Source organism: Penicillium malachiteum, assembly GCF_028827825.1.
Source record: "Penicillium malachiteum strain IBT 17515 chromosome Unknown utg000004l:1.0-4883003.0:1.0-4884900.0, whole genome shotgun sequence".
Lineage (NCBI taxonomy): Eukaryota > Fungi > Ascomycota > Eurotiomycetes > Eurotiales > Aspergillaceae > Penicillium > Penicillium malachiteum.
The window spans coordinates 222939-239559 of NW_026643097.1; the positions used below are offsets into that span (position 1 = coordinate 222939).

The 16621-nt window shown below is 47.4% G+C and overlaps 8 protein-coding genes across 8 annotated transcripts; 6 read left to right on the forward strand and 2 right to left on the reverse strand.

The window, feature by feature from the left end:
* Nucleotides 1-385: 385 nt before the first annotated feature.
* On the forward strand, nucleotides 386-1406 carry N7483_008227 (uncharacterized protein; the record flags this gene model as incomplete). The annotated part of the gene is made up of 2 exons (XM_057091654.1): nucleotides 386-936; nucleotides 989-1406. The coding sequence occupies 2 exons, from the start codon at nucleotides 386-388 to the stop codon at nucleotides 1404-1406; spliced, it is 969 nt and encodes a 322-aa protein (XP_056942828.1).
* Nucleotides 1407-2237: 831 nt separating this feature from the next.
* Nucleotides 2238-3620, forward strand: N7483_008228 (3-ketoacyl-coA thiolase peroxisomal A precursor; the record flags this gene model as incomplete). Its single annotated transcript, XM_057091655.1, has 3 exons — nucleotides 2238-2247; nucleotides 2303-2747; nucleotides 2822-3620. 3 exons carry the CDS (start codon nucleotides 2238-2240, stop codon nucleotides 3618-3620), a joined length of 1254 nt encoding a protein of 417 aa, XP_056942829.1.
* A 215-nt stretch (nucleotides 3621-3835) lies between these two features.
* Nucleotides 3836-4880, reverse strand: N7483_008229 (glutathione S-transferase family protein; the record flags this gene model as incomplete). Its single annotated transcript, XM_057091656.1, has 4 exons — nucleotides 3836-4253; nucleotides 4322-4505; nucleotides 4597-4731; nucleotides 4850-4880. 4 exons carry the CDS (start codon nucleotides 4878-4880, stop codon nucleotides 3836-3838), a joined length of 768 nt encoding a protein of 255 aa, XP_056942830.1.
* A 756-nt stretch (nucleotides 4881-5636) lies between these two features.
* Nucleotides 5637-6863, forward strand: N7483_008230 (glycoside hydrolase family 16 protein; the record flags this gene model as incomplete). The annotated part of the gene is made up of 2 exons (XM_057091657.1): nucleotides 5637-6026; nucleotides 6072-6863. The coding sequence occupies 2 exons, from the start codon at nucleotides 5637-5639 to the stop codon at nucleotides 6861-6863; spliced, it is 1182 nt and encodes a 393-aa protein (XP_056942831.1).
* A 326-nt stretch (nucleotides 6864-7189) lies between these two features.
* On the forward strand, nucleotides 7190-8137 carry N7483_008231 (Carboxylesterase; the record flags this gene model as incomplete). The annotated part of the gene is made up of 1 exon (XM_057091658.1): nucleotides 7190-8137. One exon carries the CDS (start codon nucleotides 7190-7192, stop codon nucleotides 8135-8137), a length of 948 nt encoding a protein of 315 aa, XP_056942832.1.
* Nucleotides 8138-8875: 738 nt separating this feature from the next.
* N7483_008232 (uncharacterized protein) lies at nucleotides 8876-9655 on the forward strand (the record flags this gene model as incomplete). Its single annotated transcript, XM_057091659.1, has 1 exon — nucleotides 8876-9655. One exon carries the CDS (start codon nucleotides 8876-8878, stop codon nucleotides 9653-9655), a length of 780 nt encoding a protein of 259 aa, XP_056942833.1.
* Nucleotides 9656-10222: 567 nt separating this feature from the next.
* acuM (gluconeogenesis transcription factor RDS2) lies at nucleotides 10223-12350 on the reverse strand (the record flags this gene model as incomplete). Its single annotated transcript, XM_057091660.1, has 5 exons — nucleotides 10223-10274; nucleotides 10346-10536; nucleotides 10599-11341; nucleotides 11400-11560; nucleotides 12181-12350. 5 exons carry the CDS (start codon nucleotides 12348-12350, stop codon nucleotides 10223-10225), a joined length of 1317 nt encoding a protein of 438 aa, XP_056942834.1.
* A 941-nt stretch (nucleotides 12351-13291) lies between these two features.
* Nucleotides 13292-15233, forward strand: N7483_008234 (Zn(II)2Cys6 transcription factor; the record flags this gene model as incomplete). The annotated part of the gene is made up of 2 exons (XM_057091661.1): nucleotides 13292-14298; nucleotides 14357-15233. The coding sequence occupies 2 exons, from the start codon at nucleotides 13292-13294 to the stop codon at nucleotides 15231-15233; spliced, it is 1884 nt and encodes a 627-aa protein (XP_056942835.1).
* Between the last annotated feature and the right edge of the window lie 1388 nt (nucleotides 15234-16621).

Genomic DNA, 16621 nt, shown 5'->3' on the forward strand with positions numbered 1-16621 from the left:
CTGAAGGAAAGGACTACACTGAAAATGAGATATCGTACTACCAGTTGACCTATGGGGCCTTTATGGGGTGCCGAGTAGTACTTTATCTTTGTACTCTGTACTCCATACTCTCAAGTTCTCGAGTGACCCCACCCTGTGCCTATGCCCCACGGTGACACGGTCTGATCACACTTGTGGGGGCGAACGGGGATATGCCGACGGCGATACGCCGCTGATATCTAAGCTAAAGCACGAGATAAATTGCCATTGAAATGAACCTATGAGTGAGTTGAGGTAATAAATATATTGGTTATCCACATTGGTTCGCGACGAAGCGAGTACTGCTAACAGGAAAAACATTCAGGTTTGAACGAAAAACCACCAACAACCTCAGGCCGAACACAACATGGGTTCTTTCCGCCCACGCATCGCAATTACCTTGGGTGATCCAGCGGGTGTCGGTCCTGAACTTGCAGCAAAGCTTCTCGCAGATCCCCGTAATCGCAATCGAGCTGATCTGATAGTCCTCGCAGACCGTCGTGAAGTTGAGGCTGCTGCACTCACTGCGAATGCATCAGTTCCGGACGATATACGAATTCTAGATGACGGGACTGCACCCTTGATTCCCATCGAGAGCGGCAAGATATCGAAAGAAGCGGGAGAGCGGACGTTGCACCAATTGAAACGAGCCGTTGCTCTAGTGAATCAGGGAGAAGCTGACGCTATTGTCTTCACGCCTCTTAATAAGACTTCTCTCCACATGGCTGGCATGCACGAAGAAGATGAGCTACGATGGTTTGCAATGCATCTCAACCACAAAGGGACAACGAGCGAAGTCAATATCATCCCTGGTCTATGGACAGCTCGAGTGACTAGTCATGTTGCTATCAAGGACGTCTCTGCCAGGATCTCCGAGTCGTCCGTATATAATGCCATCGCATTGCTACATAAGCTTCTGTAAGTGAACTTAAGACTTGAAAGATCTTCAATGGTTTCTGACTGGATATAGGTCTGATTTCGGCATCCAAGACCCTCGCCTCGGTGTCTGCGCACTGAACCCTCACAATGGGGAGAATGGCTTGTTTGGCCGAGAAGAAATCGATTCAATCCGACCTGGCGTGGAAATGGCATTATCGAAGGGAATAAATGTAAAAGGACCTTTCCCAAGCGATACCATATTTGTCGGGCGTGCGAATTATGACGGAATAGTCACGATGTATCATGATCAGGGACAAATTGCGCTCAAGGTTATTGGTTTTGATGGTGGAGTTACAGTACAAGGCGGATTGCCGGTTGTTGTTGTAACTCCAGCCCATGGGACAGCATTTGATATTGCTGGGAAGAATATCGCCAGCGTGAAGAGTAGTCAGAACGCATTGGATATTGCTATTGCGGTAGCTAGCAGGCGGAATGTTCGATTAGTCTGAATTCCATTGGTATTGATCTCTTTAAAGAACCGTGACTGAACAGCATATTGATGAGATGCACGAATCAAAAGTATATCCTTTAGTTATAAGCAGAATCGAGCAGTCATGTCGACGACAAGTATGATTCTCTTGTCCAGTTCAAGTTGTCACGATGTATCCGAAAGGAGTTGCAACTGTATTCCAGGTTGGTAAAGCAATCAAAAAAAAAGTTGCCCTGGACGCGAATCGAACGCGCGATCTTCTGTTTTCAATACGATTTACCATACGAGACAGACGCCTTACCACTTGGCCACAAGGGCAGGTTTAAAATTTGACGTCGATTTTCGACACCGAATCAACTTTGTCCATGCGAGGATGATCACCAATGCTGGAAAATGTTCAAGGTAACAGAGCAGGTCGATGTGCAATTAGAATGAATAGCCGGCTATTGCAAGATAATCAGTAGATTGACCAAAAGTAACAGGACATTATTGAGCAGTAAACCATCAAGCGTCGAGTGGAATTTATGATGTCAGTGCCTAGGCTAAAGCACATGCAACAAATGCAAATGTTCGCTGCATAGAGAATTCACATGCAACCGCCTCACACGTGACCTCCTAACACAAGTTTCGGAACAACAATAATGCGGGGGACCTCGGCATGTTGGATGATCACCAGTGATGAGCTTACAACCAAGGCAATACCACCGAGGCGTGAGGGTAGATTTTATAAGAGAGTCTCTATCCGCCATCACAAATCCTTGATCTTATAATCACCTACATTTTGACCTACATTTTGAAAACCTCTCCGCCCACCTTATTTCCCTCCTAACTATCGTTCCCCCTTGACGTCATGTCTTCTGGTATGTGTTGCCGGGTTTAGTGAGAAGAACTATGCTGACGAGGTCCAAAAAATAGCCCAGCAACGCTTATCCCAAGTGTCCTCCCACTTCGGTGGCCGGAAGGGAGCCGCCGCTTTGACCGAGAAACACCCCGATGATATTGTCGTGACATGTGCCCTCCGATCTGCCCTCACGAAGGGCGGTAAGGGTGGTTTCAAGGATACTGCTGCAGCTGATCTGCTGGCCGGTGTTTTCAAGGCCGTCATCGCTAAAAGCGGTATTGACCCGAAGGTCGTGGAGGATATTGCGGTCGGCTCTGTTCTCCCGCCTGGTGGCGGTGCCACTGAGTTCCGTGCTGCTGCTCTTGTGGCTGGTTTCCCCGAGACTGCTGCAGTCAAGAGCTTGAACCGTCAGTGCTCGAGTGGTCTCCAGGCCATCGTTGACATTGCAAATGCTCTTAAGTCCGGCATGATTGATGTTGGTATCGGTGCCGGTGTAGAGAGCATGACTTCACAGTATGGGTATGTATGACGCGAAAGTTCTCCCTCGCTCGTGAAAGTCCCGCTAACAGGTGGTCTTTTTTTCTTTTATATAGGCCTGGCGCAGTCACCGAGTTTTCTGAACTCCTGGAGAACCACACCGAATCCGCAAACTGCAAGGTTCCCATGGGTGTTCTCTCCGAGGATATGGCCAAGGACCGCAACATCTCCCGTGCCTCCCAAGATGCGTTTGCTGCCTCTTCATACCAGAAGGCCGAGAAGGCTCAAGCTGCGGGTCTCTTCAAGGAGGAGATCGCACCCCTTGAGGTCAAGTGGACTGACCCCAAGTCCGGCGAGGAGAAGACCATTACCGTCAAGGAGGACGATGGTATTCGCAAGGGTATGACCATCGAGTCTCTGAGCAAGATTCGTCCTGCTTTTGCCAAAGATGGTTCCATCCACGCCGGTAACGCCTCTCAGATTTCCGACGGCGCCGCTGCTGTGCTTCTGATGAAGCGTTCCACTGCGGAGCGTCTGGGACAGAAGATCATTGGAAAGTACGTCTCTGCCAGTATTGTCGGCGTCAAGCCACTTCTTATGGGTATTGGGCCCTGGAAGGCCATTCCTGTTGCTTTGGAAAAGGCTGGCATCACCAAGGATGATGTCGACATCTTTGAGATCAATGAAGCATTCGCCTCTCAGTGTGTGTGGTGTGTCAACGAGCTTGGCTTGCCCATCGAAAAGGTCAACCCTAAGGGCGGTGCTATTGCCTTCGGTCATCCTCTTGGTTGTACAGGTGCTCGTCAGATCAGCACTCTCTTCACAGAGCTTAAGCGAACCAACAAGAAGATCGGCGTTACCAGCATGTGTGTTGGCACCGGTATGGGCATGGCCGCAGTCTGGGTGGCCGAGTAAATAATAAATCACCTCATTGTCTCTTGCACAGCGATTGGATCTATTTATATCCATGCCTTCTTTTCTATGTATTAAATATTCGGATACCACAAAGATTGAATTTTACTCGCATGTTTCTTTGAGATTCCTGTCACGATTTCAGTAGTTTGCATATACTACTTCTCCTATGTACAAGACTATACACATGGCGCCGTCGAGGCTTGTCATTTTATCGTCTACTTCTGCGAGTCCAGATATTTCTGCTGCTCCTCGGGAGACTTGGCCATAAATGCTTCATACTCAGCGACGTTGGTAAGACCCTTGGGCATGCCGTTTGGCTGTAAGCCCTGTTCGCCCATCAAGCGATCACGTATCTCCATAGACCGTTTCCAGCTTGGACGGGATTCCATACGTCGATGCCAGGCACGTACATTGGGATATGGTTCCAATGGATCCTCGCCCGCGGGTGTCGCGAGAGCCATATCGACGCGGGTGTTCCAAGACAAAAAGGCAAGGTCGGCGAATGTACATTTGCTACCAACAAGCCATTCCTTACCCTCCAGAAGCCCATCCAAGACACCCAGAATACGATGGACTTCCGCATGGTAACGAGCCATTGCTGACGGCAGCTTCTCTTGGTGGAACTGTGTGAACCTGGTAACAGAAAATGTGTCACGTTAGTGATGATTGTATTTAAGAAGTGTCGACTGGAGCTGACAAACCATCCAGCCTGGCCAAAATAAGGACCTTGTCCACTCATCTGAAAATGCAAGTATTGATTGAGCAAATGCTTCTCATTCAAGGTGTCGTATGTCAACTTCTTCTCTGTGTCATAGACATCAACTAGGTATTGAATGATAGCTCCAGATTCCCAAAGAGTCAAATTGGTATTCGGATCGACAATTGCTTTATATGTAACATTTGAAGGTTAGTGATGATATCCGAGGTTTGTCAAACAATCGACATTGAGGGCTTGAAGCAGGATGTCTTCACATACCAGGGACCCTACCATTAGGGTTGACATCAATAAAAGGAGGGTTCTTCACATCATCAAACTTGAACGAGTGAATATTATAAGGAACTTGAAGCTCCTCAAGCACGCAAATGACCTTCCATGGGTTCGGGCCCGGGGCTATGGATGCACATATGAATTAGGTCAATTCATCATAACTTGAATCACTTGGGCACATATACAACTTGAAGAGATGATGCCCTGGAAAACTGGGATCAGCTCGGGCCCTGGGACTTACGGGTTAGCCAAACAGTGATAGGCTGGGACATTATTCTTATTCGACGGTGATTTAATATACTTCAAATGTTCAAGTTGAATTGATAAATAACATTGAAGTAAGGAAAAAGAGTGAACAGCCTGAGGGGACCTTGGGGTAAATACCTCAGACAAATGGGGCCAACCTTGGAAGCTTGAGAAATTATCATAATCCGACCTCGGGAGTCCCGTCAGCCCTGGAGTCGGATCATCCGGTGATAGAACCATCAGTAACCTGGAGCTAACATCCAGATGTCAGCACTTGAGTACCCCTCTTAACCTATCTAGGAAGGTGAGGTCCCCACTACATAGGTACTAATCCTCGCGTTTTCAAACCTTTCATTATGTACTTCCGTTCTCGGCATCATGGCGCATCAACCCCAGAAATTGACGTCAAGTCTCCCCAGCATTCCTGAGGCTATCAATACGACTTAATTCAAACGAAGACTGAAGTCGTCTCCAGTTGAATCAACATCAACATGTCCAAAATTTAGAGTTGGCAGGGATCCACGGTCAAACCGCCGCACCCGTCTTGGGAGTCGGCGCTCAACATGCCACTAAACCTAGACGGGGAGAACATTCCAGGATTATGACGGCATTTACACTCGTATTTGAAGATAAATAACATTGCGGTGCATTGATCGATCTACAAACATAACCTGCCTTCTACTCTGAAAATCTAACAGACTAACTCCACCATACAAGTCTCAATATAACAACATCGTTCATCCTACGTTTGACTTTCTTGCCAGAGGTCGTTGGGTTTCGAAATGGATGGAACGAAGCTCCCACCAGAGTATCTCAACCGTTATAGCAGTGCAACCTCGAGGATTCCTGGGCTACAGCTAACGGAAATTCCCAAGACACCAATAGCACCTGCAGTACCCGTCTCCTCAAAGCAAGATGAATCACCCGCTCCTCGGCCAGCTTGGTATAATCCCAGAGGCTGGTCACTACGTAGGAGATTGATAGTCGCTATCGGCATTTTAACCGCAATCGTGGTCATTGTCGTTGGCACAGTCGAGGGAGTCAGAGCCAACCGATATCCTGATTATAGCCCCTTGAACTATAAACTAGTTGATTCGTACGAAGGGGCGTCATTCTTTGATCGATTCAACTACTTCTCCGATCAAGATCCCACAGATGGAACTGTAGTGCACGTACTTTGCTTCCTAGTACCTGTTATTTGAGTTTACTAACAAAAGATTAGATATGTCAACGAAGACGCAGCTTTAGATCTGAACCTCACATACGCTACGGACACATCTGCCATTTTGCGAGTCGATTCCGTCACACCCAAGGCTATTGGCGGCCGTAACTCAGTACGGATCGAATCTTGGTCAACATACGACAACGGCCTCTTCATATTCGACATTATTCATACTCCGTACGGCTGCGGTACCTGGCCCGCACTATGGCTCACGGATGGATACAACTGGCCCGATAATGGTGAAATTGATGTCCTCGAAACGACAAATGAGGGCTCACACGGAAACGACGTCACCCTTCACACCACTGAGGGATGTAAGATGAACGTGAAGCGGAAACACACGGGGTATCCAGTGTTCTCAAACTGCGATAACACCACGCACAGCAATGCTGGATGCATGATAACCGGTACTCCGTCCACATATGGCCGTTTAATGAACGAGAATGGAGGTGGAATATATGCACTCGAGATCCGTGACGCTGGCATTCGCGTTTGGTTCTTCCCGCGCGACTCCATTCCTGGAGATATCAATTCTCCCGATCCTTCAACCTGGGGCATTGCTTTTGCCGATTTCCCCAGCACTGAATGCGATATTCCCTCTCACTTTAAGAACCAGAGCATTATTGCTAATATTGATCTCTGTGGAGAATTAGCTGCTCAGCCACAGTTTTACACTGAACGCGATCATTGCCCTGGCACCTGCGCAGAGTTTGTGGCCAATAACCCTTCCAGTTTTGAAGATGCATACTGGGAGTTTGCTAGTTTCAAGGTTTACCAAGCTATGTGAGCGTTATTTTTGCTGTTGCTTGATCAATTGATGATTTTCCTTTTGCTTAATTTCTATCTGTCAGAGCTCTACTTGTACTATCTAGTCAGGAAGTAATGAATAATATGGTTCGGACTGAAGTCATTTTCCCAGAATCATGATACTAGTAGATCATATGAAGACTCTCACTTTGAAGAACTTGTCAGGACAAATAAATGATATCACTTCAGGACTTGAGTAGTTCATGTCTCCCTTCAACCCCTTATATTTCCACGGGACTGGTCCATCCGACACGATGCAGCTGTTTCAAATTGAGCCAGTCATCTGGCTCTTCGTGTGCTCTAGACATGTTCTACAGCCCACAGTCCTCTGGTTTGATTGCTGGTGTTATTGCAGAGAGTGGACCTCGTGCACCCCATGATCCTATCACCGGATCTGTTGCCACAAGCTACCGGACCAAGGAGCATGCTCTTTCTACTGGTATTGACTTTGTGTCAAATAAACTCAATGTTTCGTCCATTTCAGAGGCACGGAAAGTCTCAACAGCAAACCTGACATCTTGGAGCCAACTCAATGATACCATATTCGATGGGACGCAGTTTGAAAATGTGACCAACTTCTCCGAGCCACCACTATGGCGTCCTGTTGTCGATGGCTATGTCCTGCCCTACACATATTGGGAAGCTCTAATCAATAATCGCCATGCAAATGTGCCCATTCTGGCGGGTAACAACAAAGATGAAACAGGAGCATCGCCTGACCCAGGCTATACGGTGAGCACTTATAAAGGTAACTACAGTGAAATGTACACCAATCTTTCTACTCGCTATTTTGAACAATACCCTGCGAGCACTTATTACGAAGCCAACAATCAGAGCAACCTCATGTGGCAAGACTTCAGTCGGATCTCAACCTGGCAGTTTGCATTGAATATGGCAGCTGGTGGAAGTGATCAGCCGGTTTGGACTTATTACTGGACTCATTCACCACCTGGTCAGGATCTTGGGGCATTTCACGGAAGTGAGATGTATTACGTCTTCAACAATATTCCATACAATTATCCTAACATGCCTTGGACCACCGATGACTATGAAATCCAGTCCCAGATGACACAGTATTGGGCCAACTTCATCAAAACTGGCAACCCGAATGGCGGCAATCTTACCAAGTGGGTACCAAGCAAGGAATCCTACAAGGGTATGTGGCTGGGAGACACTTGGGGCTCGGGGACAATTGGTGAATCCTCTCACGTCTCTTTGATCACCGATTTTTTCTCGTATCAACAGCCATATTGATATTCAATTCCGAGGATACTAGATGTTGTTTACCGTATTATTCTCATTTCATTGAATATTTGAAGTCTTGAGATTAATCCGAATAATGGACCTCCAAATTGATAGTTAGTAATTCGACACCTGGATATTAAGGCATAAAAATCTGGCAATTTCATTAATATTAAGTTAACTACAGTCAAATGTTGCAAGTGGATGGGAAAATGTAAGAATTCTCTCTTCAAATGACATGTCATGGTCCAGAAAATATTCTAGTAGCCTAGAATTTAGCTGCATAATCTAGCAAATCTACCACTTAGAAACCAGAAAGTTGGTTGGGCATTTAATCTCATGCGACCTTGGCCCGTTGCTGTGGCAGGGATCCCAGGTGGAGAGGGTCTTGCTCTCCACTCCGCCATTTCCGACTTCTTGTTAACCCGGATTTGAATTTACCCTTGACAACTGTAAGTCTTCACCTGGGCAAGCATTGATTCCTTCAGAATAGGTAAACCTCATTTCCTTCAATGTTGTAAACACTTTGCGCTGTTTCTGGTGGTGGGTTGCTAATCTTACTGCTTTAAGTAGTTTGTTTATATCCGACCCTCCCGCAAGAAGCCCTACGTCAGATCATGAGAGAGTGAAAGTCAAACACAACCTCAAAATTCAAGACTCGCGATCGGTCGACCTTTAAATTCCTCAATCGAATCCAGAAGGAAACTCAAACGGCCATAAAATCCATCCCCGCACCGGCCAACCACAAGAATGCGGCCATCCTGGTGGATCGGAATCTGCGCCATATGCCTACCCACATCCATCAGTGCATTAGAGATCACCTCGTTTATCCCTGCTCAAACGGCCTCGCCCAATAAGCGTGCCTTTGAGGTCCTCCAACTATTAAAGCGCAACGATAACTGCCCCAGTGGCTACAACGCTTGCACGAACGAAGGCAACTCCGACGCCTGTTGCAAATCGGGAACAAACTGCACCAAGGACTCTGCGAACCAAATCGCTTGCTGTCCGACCGGCGCGAGTTGCACGGGTACTCTGACGGGAACTGCGACATCGACTGAGACAACGGGGAGTGGGTTTGAGTTTCCGCAGGGTGCGACGACAACAACGACCACAACAACAGACGACTCGGGTTCCGGAGCGACCTCGACCGTGTCCGGGGCATATCCCTTTGTTTATGTACCGACTAGTCTTTCGAATGCGAAGACATGCTCTTCGTATTACTCGCTGTGTCAGTCGGAGTATACAGGATGTACGCAGGCGCTGATGGGTCGCTGGGGAGTTACGGTGGCTGGATCGGATGGCGGTATAACGGTTGAAGCTATCACCGCGACATCGGAGGCTACATCTATCTGTTCAAGTCTGAAGTCGAGTGCTTGTCATGGCTTGAGCTTGGGTTATTGTGAAGCGCTGGAGACATCCACTGCGACTGCAACTGCTCAGGGTAATGGGGCTCCGCAGCAAGGTCGGAGTACCAGTCTCCATGATTTAGTGCTGGGAATGGCCGTTGGAGTCGCGGGGATGTTCATTTGATGTGATATGTGATATGATATGATGGTTTTTACATAGTTTTTACTGATTTTTGTTTCTCGGATTTCCTGTCTATTTCCTTTTTGTGTCTTATCCGGGGATCCTTTCATAGTTTTTCCCTGAAGTGATTTACTTGATGAGCCCGTTTCTACGGGATTGATGTGTCTATAGCTGGAAAATATGACTATGCCATTCACGAATTGTAAATGCAGCCAGACACGTAAAAATCAAGGCTTTCTGAACTATTGGGCCGTCACTTGTTGGGCAACGTGACACAATTCGCTTGGGCAAGATTGCGGTGTAGACTGCCCAGGTGTATACTCCGCCCCTTAATTTATAGCACAGCTGATGCCATAGGTAAGTTTCAGACTGCATATGTGCATAAAATCCATTTCAATGGCAGACTCGAGCTTCTCGCTTGGTCTGCAGTCTGTCCGGCAGTCTATCATACAGACGTCCAACCTCAAAAAAACTTTAAGTCAAAAATAACATAGAATGCCAGCATTTGCATAAGACCCACTCCATCCAGCTAAAAGAACGAATAAAAAAGAAAGAATAATTGCAAGGGCGCTACTTGTGAATCCGCTGTGTAGGCAGGAAGTTTCCAACTATGAGAGAGGGACTAACGCAAGGCGTATTAGCTCAGCTGAACTCGGATTCTCCGAGGTAAAGAAATGGAAATTATTTACTCACATATTGTGGTTGTCTCGTCGGATCGTGAAGGAGAAACAGCACTGTATCCCCTCACCGGAGCCGTTGGGGTTCTTTAATGTACAGCTGGTCAGCATAGCCTTCTGGGTGTTGTCGAAAGCGATCGCTCCAAATTTTTCCCAGTAGCTGACCAGCTGGTCCTCCACGATTATTTCGTGGATAGCAAGTTTTCCCTGATGCATCATAACCACTAGTCAGCGAAAAAACACAAAGATTGCGATGAATTGCGACTCACGTCTCGCAGACTCTCAATCGGCACATCAATCAATTGCGCCATCTCGTTGTTACCACGGAAAATTTCGCCGGTTCGGCGCCAGCAGCAGGCGGGAATGGCCATACTGGCGAATACTCGATCGTATTCCATCAGACTTCGCTCAAACCACATCTCCACCAAAATCAACTCGATATCTGTCAAACTCTGCATACGCTCTCTGAACTTCGGTCGAAACTTGTCGAGTTGACGGAGAATCTTTTGGCGAGATAGCTGTTGCATATTCTTCTCCATGTATTGGTTCAGGCGGGCATATCCCTTGACATAGTTGAAGGGCTTCAACAATCCAGCATCATATTTAGCTTTCAGAAGCTTGTTCATCCGCTCCTCTGGTGGGTCTGAGCCAGACGGATCCGCTGCAGTCATGTAATATGTTTCACGAGCTTTGTCATTGCCGATAGTAGGGTTCAAACGTTGAATCGATTCTCCTTGTGGTACCGCTGGTGGTGGCAGTTGGCTTGGGGGTGGAAGTCCGTTCGGTATGTTCAGTGTGTTCATCGAGTTCATCAATGTCGGGTCGGAGTAGATCCCCTGTGTATCCTGATTTTGGAACATTGTCCCATCATCTAGAAGACTATTACTGAGGAAATCGCCGAGCAAATTGTACTCGTTGGTCACTTCGGGCGCATTGAACATATACGATGGATGGAGAGAGTGCATGTCCTGGAACTGGTTTTGTCCGCCCATCCAGTCATTATAAGGCATCACTGGTTTTATACCATGTCAGTGGATGTGGTTTCAGGGATGCTCCCGTTAGGGCCTTACACTGCTGGGGGTTGCCATCGAGACTTTGACCGGAAGTAGGAATGTTTGCTGGCTGTACTGAGGATGGTGGAATTCCGATCGTACCATCGGACAGGATTTGCTGACCGGCAGCATCCGGGACCTCGACTTTCCGAGGCACCACCTGGACTTCCATCATGTCGCTATTGGAGTGTCCATCATCATCTGCTGCGGAGTGTTCCTGGTCGCCTCGGGCGCGTTTAGTCGGTTCTCTCGGCTCATCATGGCACAAATGTCCGATATTTCGCTTAATACATCTGGTACAGGGTCGCTCCTTCAAAAAAAAAGTGGGATTATCAGCAGTCACCCTTTTGCAGGTTTTTGTGGTATTTTCTTTTTTCTTTCTGGACCTCTCCAGCTGGGACTGGCAAACGGTTTCACGGGTAGCGGAGAGAGTGGGCTTGAAATTGAAAAGCAAAGGGGTCGTACCGAATCGCATGTCATATGCTGTCCCACACGCCAAGATTGATGTGTTAGCAAATCCGATTCTCTAGAAACTAGACTTTCTTTCCATGACGGAAGGGGTGAGGACCCGTCGCCCTCACCGCGCGTTCGAAGCGACAAAGCGAAAGCAAGGGGTATGAGCGGGGAAGGCTCCACGGAAAGGATAGCTCACCGAGCGACGACAGTAGACACAAGCTGTAGGGTAATACATAACTCTCATTAGTGACCAGGACTTCAATCGCCAAGTGAAACAAAAAGTGCGAGCGACAGCAGCACCAACCCCTGTCGCAGGATCAGAGCGTGCGCGATAACAGCTTACCGTGATTGACCTTGCGGCGCTTCTTTGGGACTGGCATGACTGCCAGAGGTTTCAGACTTGGCCGCAGATGAATGTGATTCTTTCGCGCGCGCATCCTTTGCTGCATCAGCCTTGGACTTGGCGGATGAGTTTTTGTCGAAGCCGGCACCTGATACGCCCTTTTCCGTCATTGTAGTTCGATCTTCCAGTTCAGAATGGCCATACGAATGGTGGTAAGTGACCAAAATTCCTGGTTCAAGATGAGGTTTCCATATGGAAAAAAACTTGAAGTGAAAAGCGGAGTGGAGGGGCTGTCCGTTCTGCTCCGCGTGTGGGGAATCCCTCTTTTGACGCCACCCCCATGACCTCGGACCATATCTATCACAGGGGATTTTCATATTATGATAAAATTATCCTAGAGTAATACGAAAAAATCTCAAATTTTCTATCCTGCATGTTTAAATATTCAAGTGTACCGTGTCCTTCAAGTTCCAAGGTTCCACTAGGTTACTACACCTGAAGTACTACTACTAGTACTAGTATACATAATGGATGAATAGATCCAAACTAGTAGAAGTAGTATGAGTAACCTTGGAAACTACTACTACTACCTACCACCAACTTCAAGTTGAATAGATTTGAACTTATGTAGGTGACGGACACAATGCTAATTGGTGGTATGTAATATACTGAAGGCAAAAGTAATAAATATCGTTCTAGACCTTCAGTATCCCGTACTCACATATCCAGGGCCTGGAACCTCAACGGCACCTGGGGTGGGACTATGTAGTAACATAATTTCAAGTTGATTATGAGAACAAGATCAATAACAAAGCTTGACTTGTTTAAATGTGCATTATTTTCATATAATAATATCTAGGTATACTACATAGACTTCATAGCAGTAACGGACATAGATGTTAATATTGACCAGTTCATCAACCACTCCGGTCAAATGATTTTCCGGTTCCCCTCATCACCATCGGACGTTATCAACTTATCACCAATGTCGAACTAATTGGACCCTGAAGATGCAACTCAAGGCACACGAGTAGCCTGTTTTCGCCCTGATTATTTGTTTTCATTGCATATTTTGTCTGGAGCATCGCCTCGATAGGGCGTCATGGGGATCATGCCCACGGCCACTACTTTCCTAGATAGCCCGCTGCTCAAAGTGAGTCGACCTGTCGCTGCTTGCTCACGTTGTCGAACGGCGAAGATCAAATGTGATGGCAAGCTTCCTGCATGTTCTGCTTGTGAGAAGGTCGGCAAAGCAAGTACCTGCTCAGGAGCCAGCGATGAGTTTGCCAAAGGGAAAGAACGCAGTTATGTTGCGTCTCTCGAGGGCTACTGCGAGAAACTAGAAAAGAAACTGGGCCAAATACGAAATCGCCAGACTTCCTTATCGATAGAGGGGAATGGGTTGGCTCGGGAGGTGTCTATCACAGCGACCTCATCGGCTGGTCCTCCCGGTCCAGCGCATCGCCGAGAGGTCTCGGATATTGATGATCTAGTCGGTGATTTTGGCTTCTTATCTGTGAATGCGACTTCGCGCGATTTCCATGGCATTACCTCCACCACCAGTTTTGCCAATTTACTCTTATCCGTCGCTACAGTTGGATATCCCCCATCGCCAGTCTCCAATCCACTCCCCGCGCGGCATGAAGCGACCCCATTACTGCAACACTATTTTGATAATATCTTTGTCCAATTGCCGTTCTTTGTGGAGACTGGATTTTGGACGTCTGTGGATGCGGTTTATCAATCGCAAGGTCGCTTTGCCAAACCCTTCGATCACTGGATGCTCCGAATGGTTCTGGCAATCTCCTCCGCATCGATTTCTTATCAAAACAATGACAAGAACCATCAACGAGCCCTAGGATTAGTAACGGAGGCTCTCACCTATGCTGAGGATGTGCTTCGTCCAGGGTCAATCCTGGGTATTCAATCAATTCTCCTTCTGGCCCAATATGCTCTGGTGGATCCGGGCCGCTTTCGTAGCTGGTACCTGGTAGGCATGGCGATCAGGGTCGCGGTGGATCTGGGGCTGCATCAAGACCCGCCCGCTGAGGTGCTATCAAATTCCAGTCGATTGGACATTCGTCGGCGCGTCTTCCATTGTCTTTACGCCTTGGACAGGTAATGAGCCCAATCATCCTTTGAGGAAATTCTTAAAGATTGCTGATGATTTGAGTAGAGGAATGAGTACTTCACTCCAACGGACCTTCTCATTTTCCGACGACTCGGTCAACGTCGCCATGCCATCAGCCAGTAGCTCGACCGGTTCTTCGCCTGCAGAACAGAGCCACATTTTCCTCCGAAGTCCTGCCCCAGCTCTTCATATCGTCAAGATTCGTCAAATTTTATCAACCGGGTACTCAGATATGTACTACAGTTCCCGAGAGCCATCGCCACAACCCTTCGTGCAAATCTGGACCCTTTGCTACCGAACACGACAATGGTTCCATGAATGTCCCAAAAATGCCCCCAACCACTTTTCCCTTCTCTACCGACTCGAGCTTCTTTACACTATGATCATTCTTCTCTCTTCTTCTCATCGATACCCCGTTCTTTGCGACTACAACAAAGCGCTCCTCTTCGACCGTTGCATGGACTATATTAGTCAAATACACCAAGTCCTGGAGAATCCTACCGCTCTTCCCTTCTTGACCTTTCTCGATATCCAACGAGTCCAACAGGTGTCTCGTCACTTTGTGGAGATTCTTTCCCAAAATTTCGACTTTCTTCTAGGGCCAACTGTCCCCCATCCACCCACTGTCCCCGCGGGTACCCCTGATCCTCCAATCCTTGCAGAAGAGGATCGGATCAACTGTCGTCCCCGTGCAATCCGCTGTCTCACTTACATCCGAGACTTGCTCAAATATTGTGCTCGCAAGTGGGATATTCAAACCCCACTCCAGGAATTCGAGCAGGAATCTGCATCACTCGAGCATATGCTTGTGGATGGGTCACCGATGGGCTACATGGCGACCTCGAACCAGGAGGCTTATTTCGAAGGAACTTCTGGGATGCCGCTGGCCGGCACTGAATATCCGGGATATCATTTGGGGTAAAAATTGAACTTGCAAGTGCCATGTAAACGATGCATTTGTTAGATTCCTGGACCATGGATTCAGATGTTGGAATTTTTGGGCAATAGTAATGATATATTCTTATTAACCTTATGAACTAATATGATCTAGCTAGTAATTCAGACGGTTCGGTTCATACAGGACATACAGCTGATGCTACAATTGATGATCTCTGAGTCTCCAAAGTGCCAATGGAATGGCCCAATATGGCCTGCATGTGATCTACATGAGTAATTTGTGCCCAGAAAACTAGTAGATATTATGATAGAGTTTACTTGCTAGTGGACGGGGTAAAGTATAGCCAGCAATCATAATTAACACCAAGACCCTACTATTAGTCCATTGGAAGAAGAATTGAACATTTAAGCCTGGACCTCGGGAGTACTATGCCCAGGTGGCTTTCTATGTGATCATCCGATATCACCTCCATTCAAGTTCAAGTTTCCCCGCATCACATATGCCATAGTATACTCTGATCTGGAATCCTCTGTGGTGCTTCGCTCTGAAAGACTGGATCGCTTGCACTCTATATGAAGCTGTCATTTCCACTGGTTCACCTAAACAGTGATTAGTGGATCCATCGGGAACTGACGTTGTTTTTCTTGCACCTCGTGATCCCAAGGATTGATTCGATTTCAGGACCTGAGCAGTCCCGCTCAAACCCCAGATTCCAAGTTTGTAACGTCCAGCCGAGGTTGATTGCTTGGCTTGTAACCCAAGTTACCCAACCCCAGGTACACAACTTTAAATCAGTCCATACGGAGGATATTCTGGAGTTAAGGCCCAATGTACCTCTTGATGACAGGAGAAGCCGAGCCTGTCATCCCCGTCATCCCTGAACATCAACTCAATTTCCCTTCCAATTCTGATCGGTCAGATAGCCAAGGCTAGACCGGATCCCGTTGAGATCAGGTGGACTCCGTACTCCGTATGCTTGTTTGAGGCGATTTGGTTGAATTCAAAATTAGACCAACCTAGCCCCTGAAAGGAATTTTTCATCTTTTTCTTTTTTTTTCTTTCTTTGGAGCCTTTGAATTGCGCCACAGGGGGGGTCGATGATGTGGGCTCTTTCATGTACTTACGGAGTAGTGTTGTGGAGGTCTGAGGTCAATCACCTGGGCAATTACATAAAGTCCCCATGTTCGAGTGTCACGGGACTGACGATCACGCGGCCATCAGTAATCATTGGCCAGGTGACATCACGTGGTACTGGTCCAGCCAATGTACACCTGAAGCAGTGGAGAAATTTGCCCAGATGGTGGAATACGTTTGTCATAGAAACTACTAGTCAAGACTCGTTGCGCCCACTCTACCACCCCATTGCTCTTCGGTCTGACGGAGCCAAGGAAAATTGATGCACGAACAGCCAG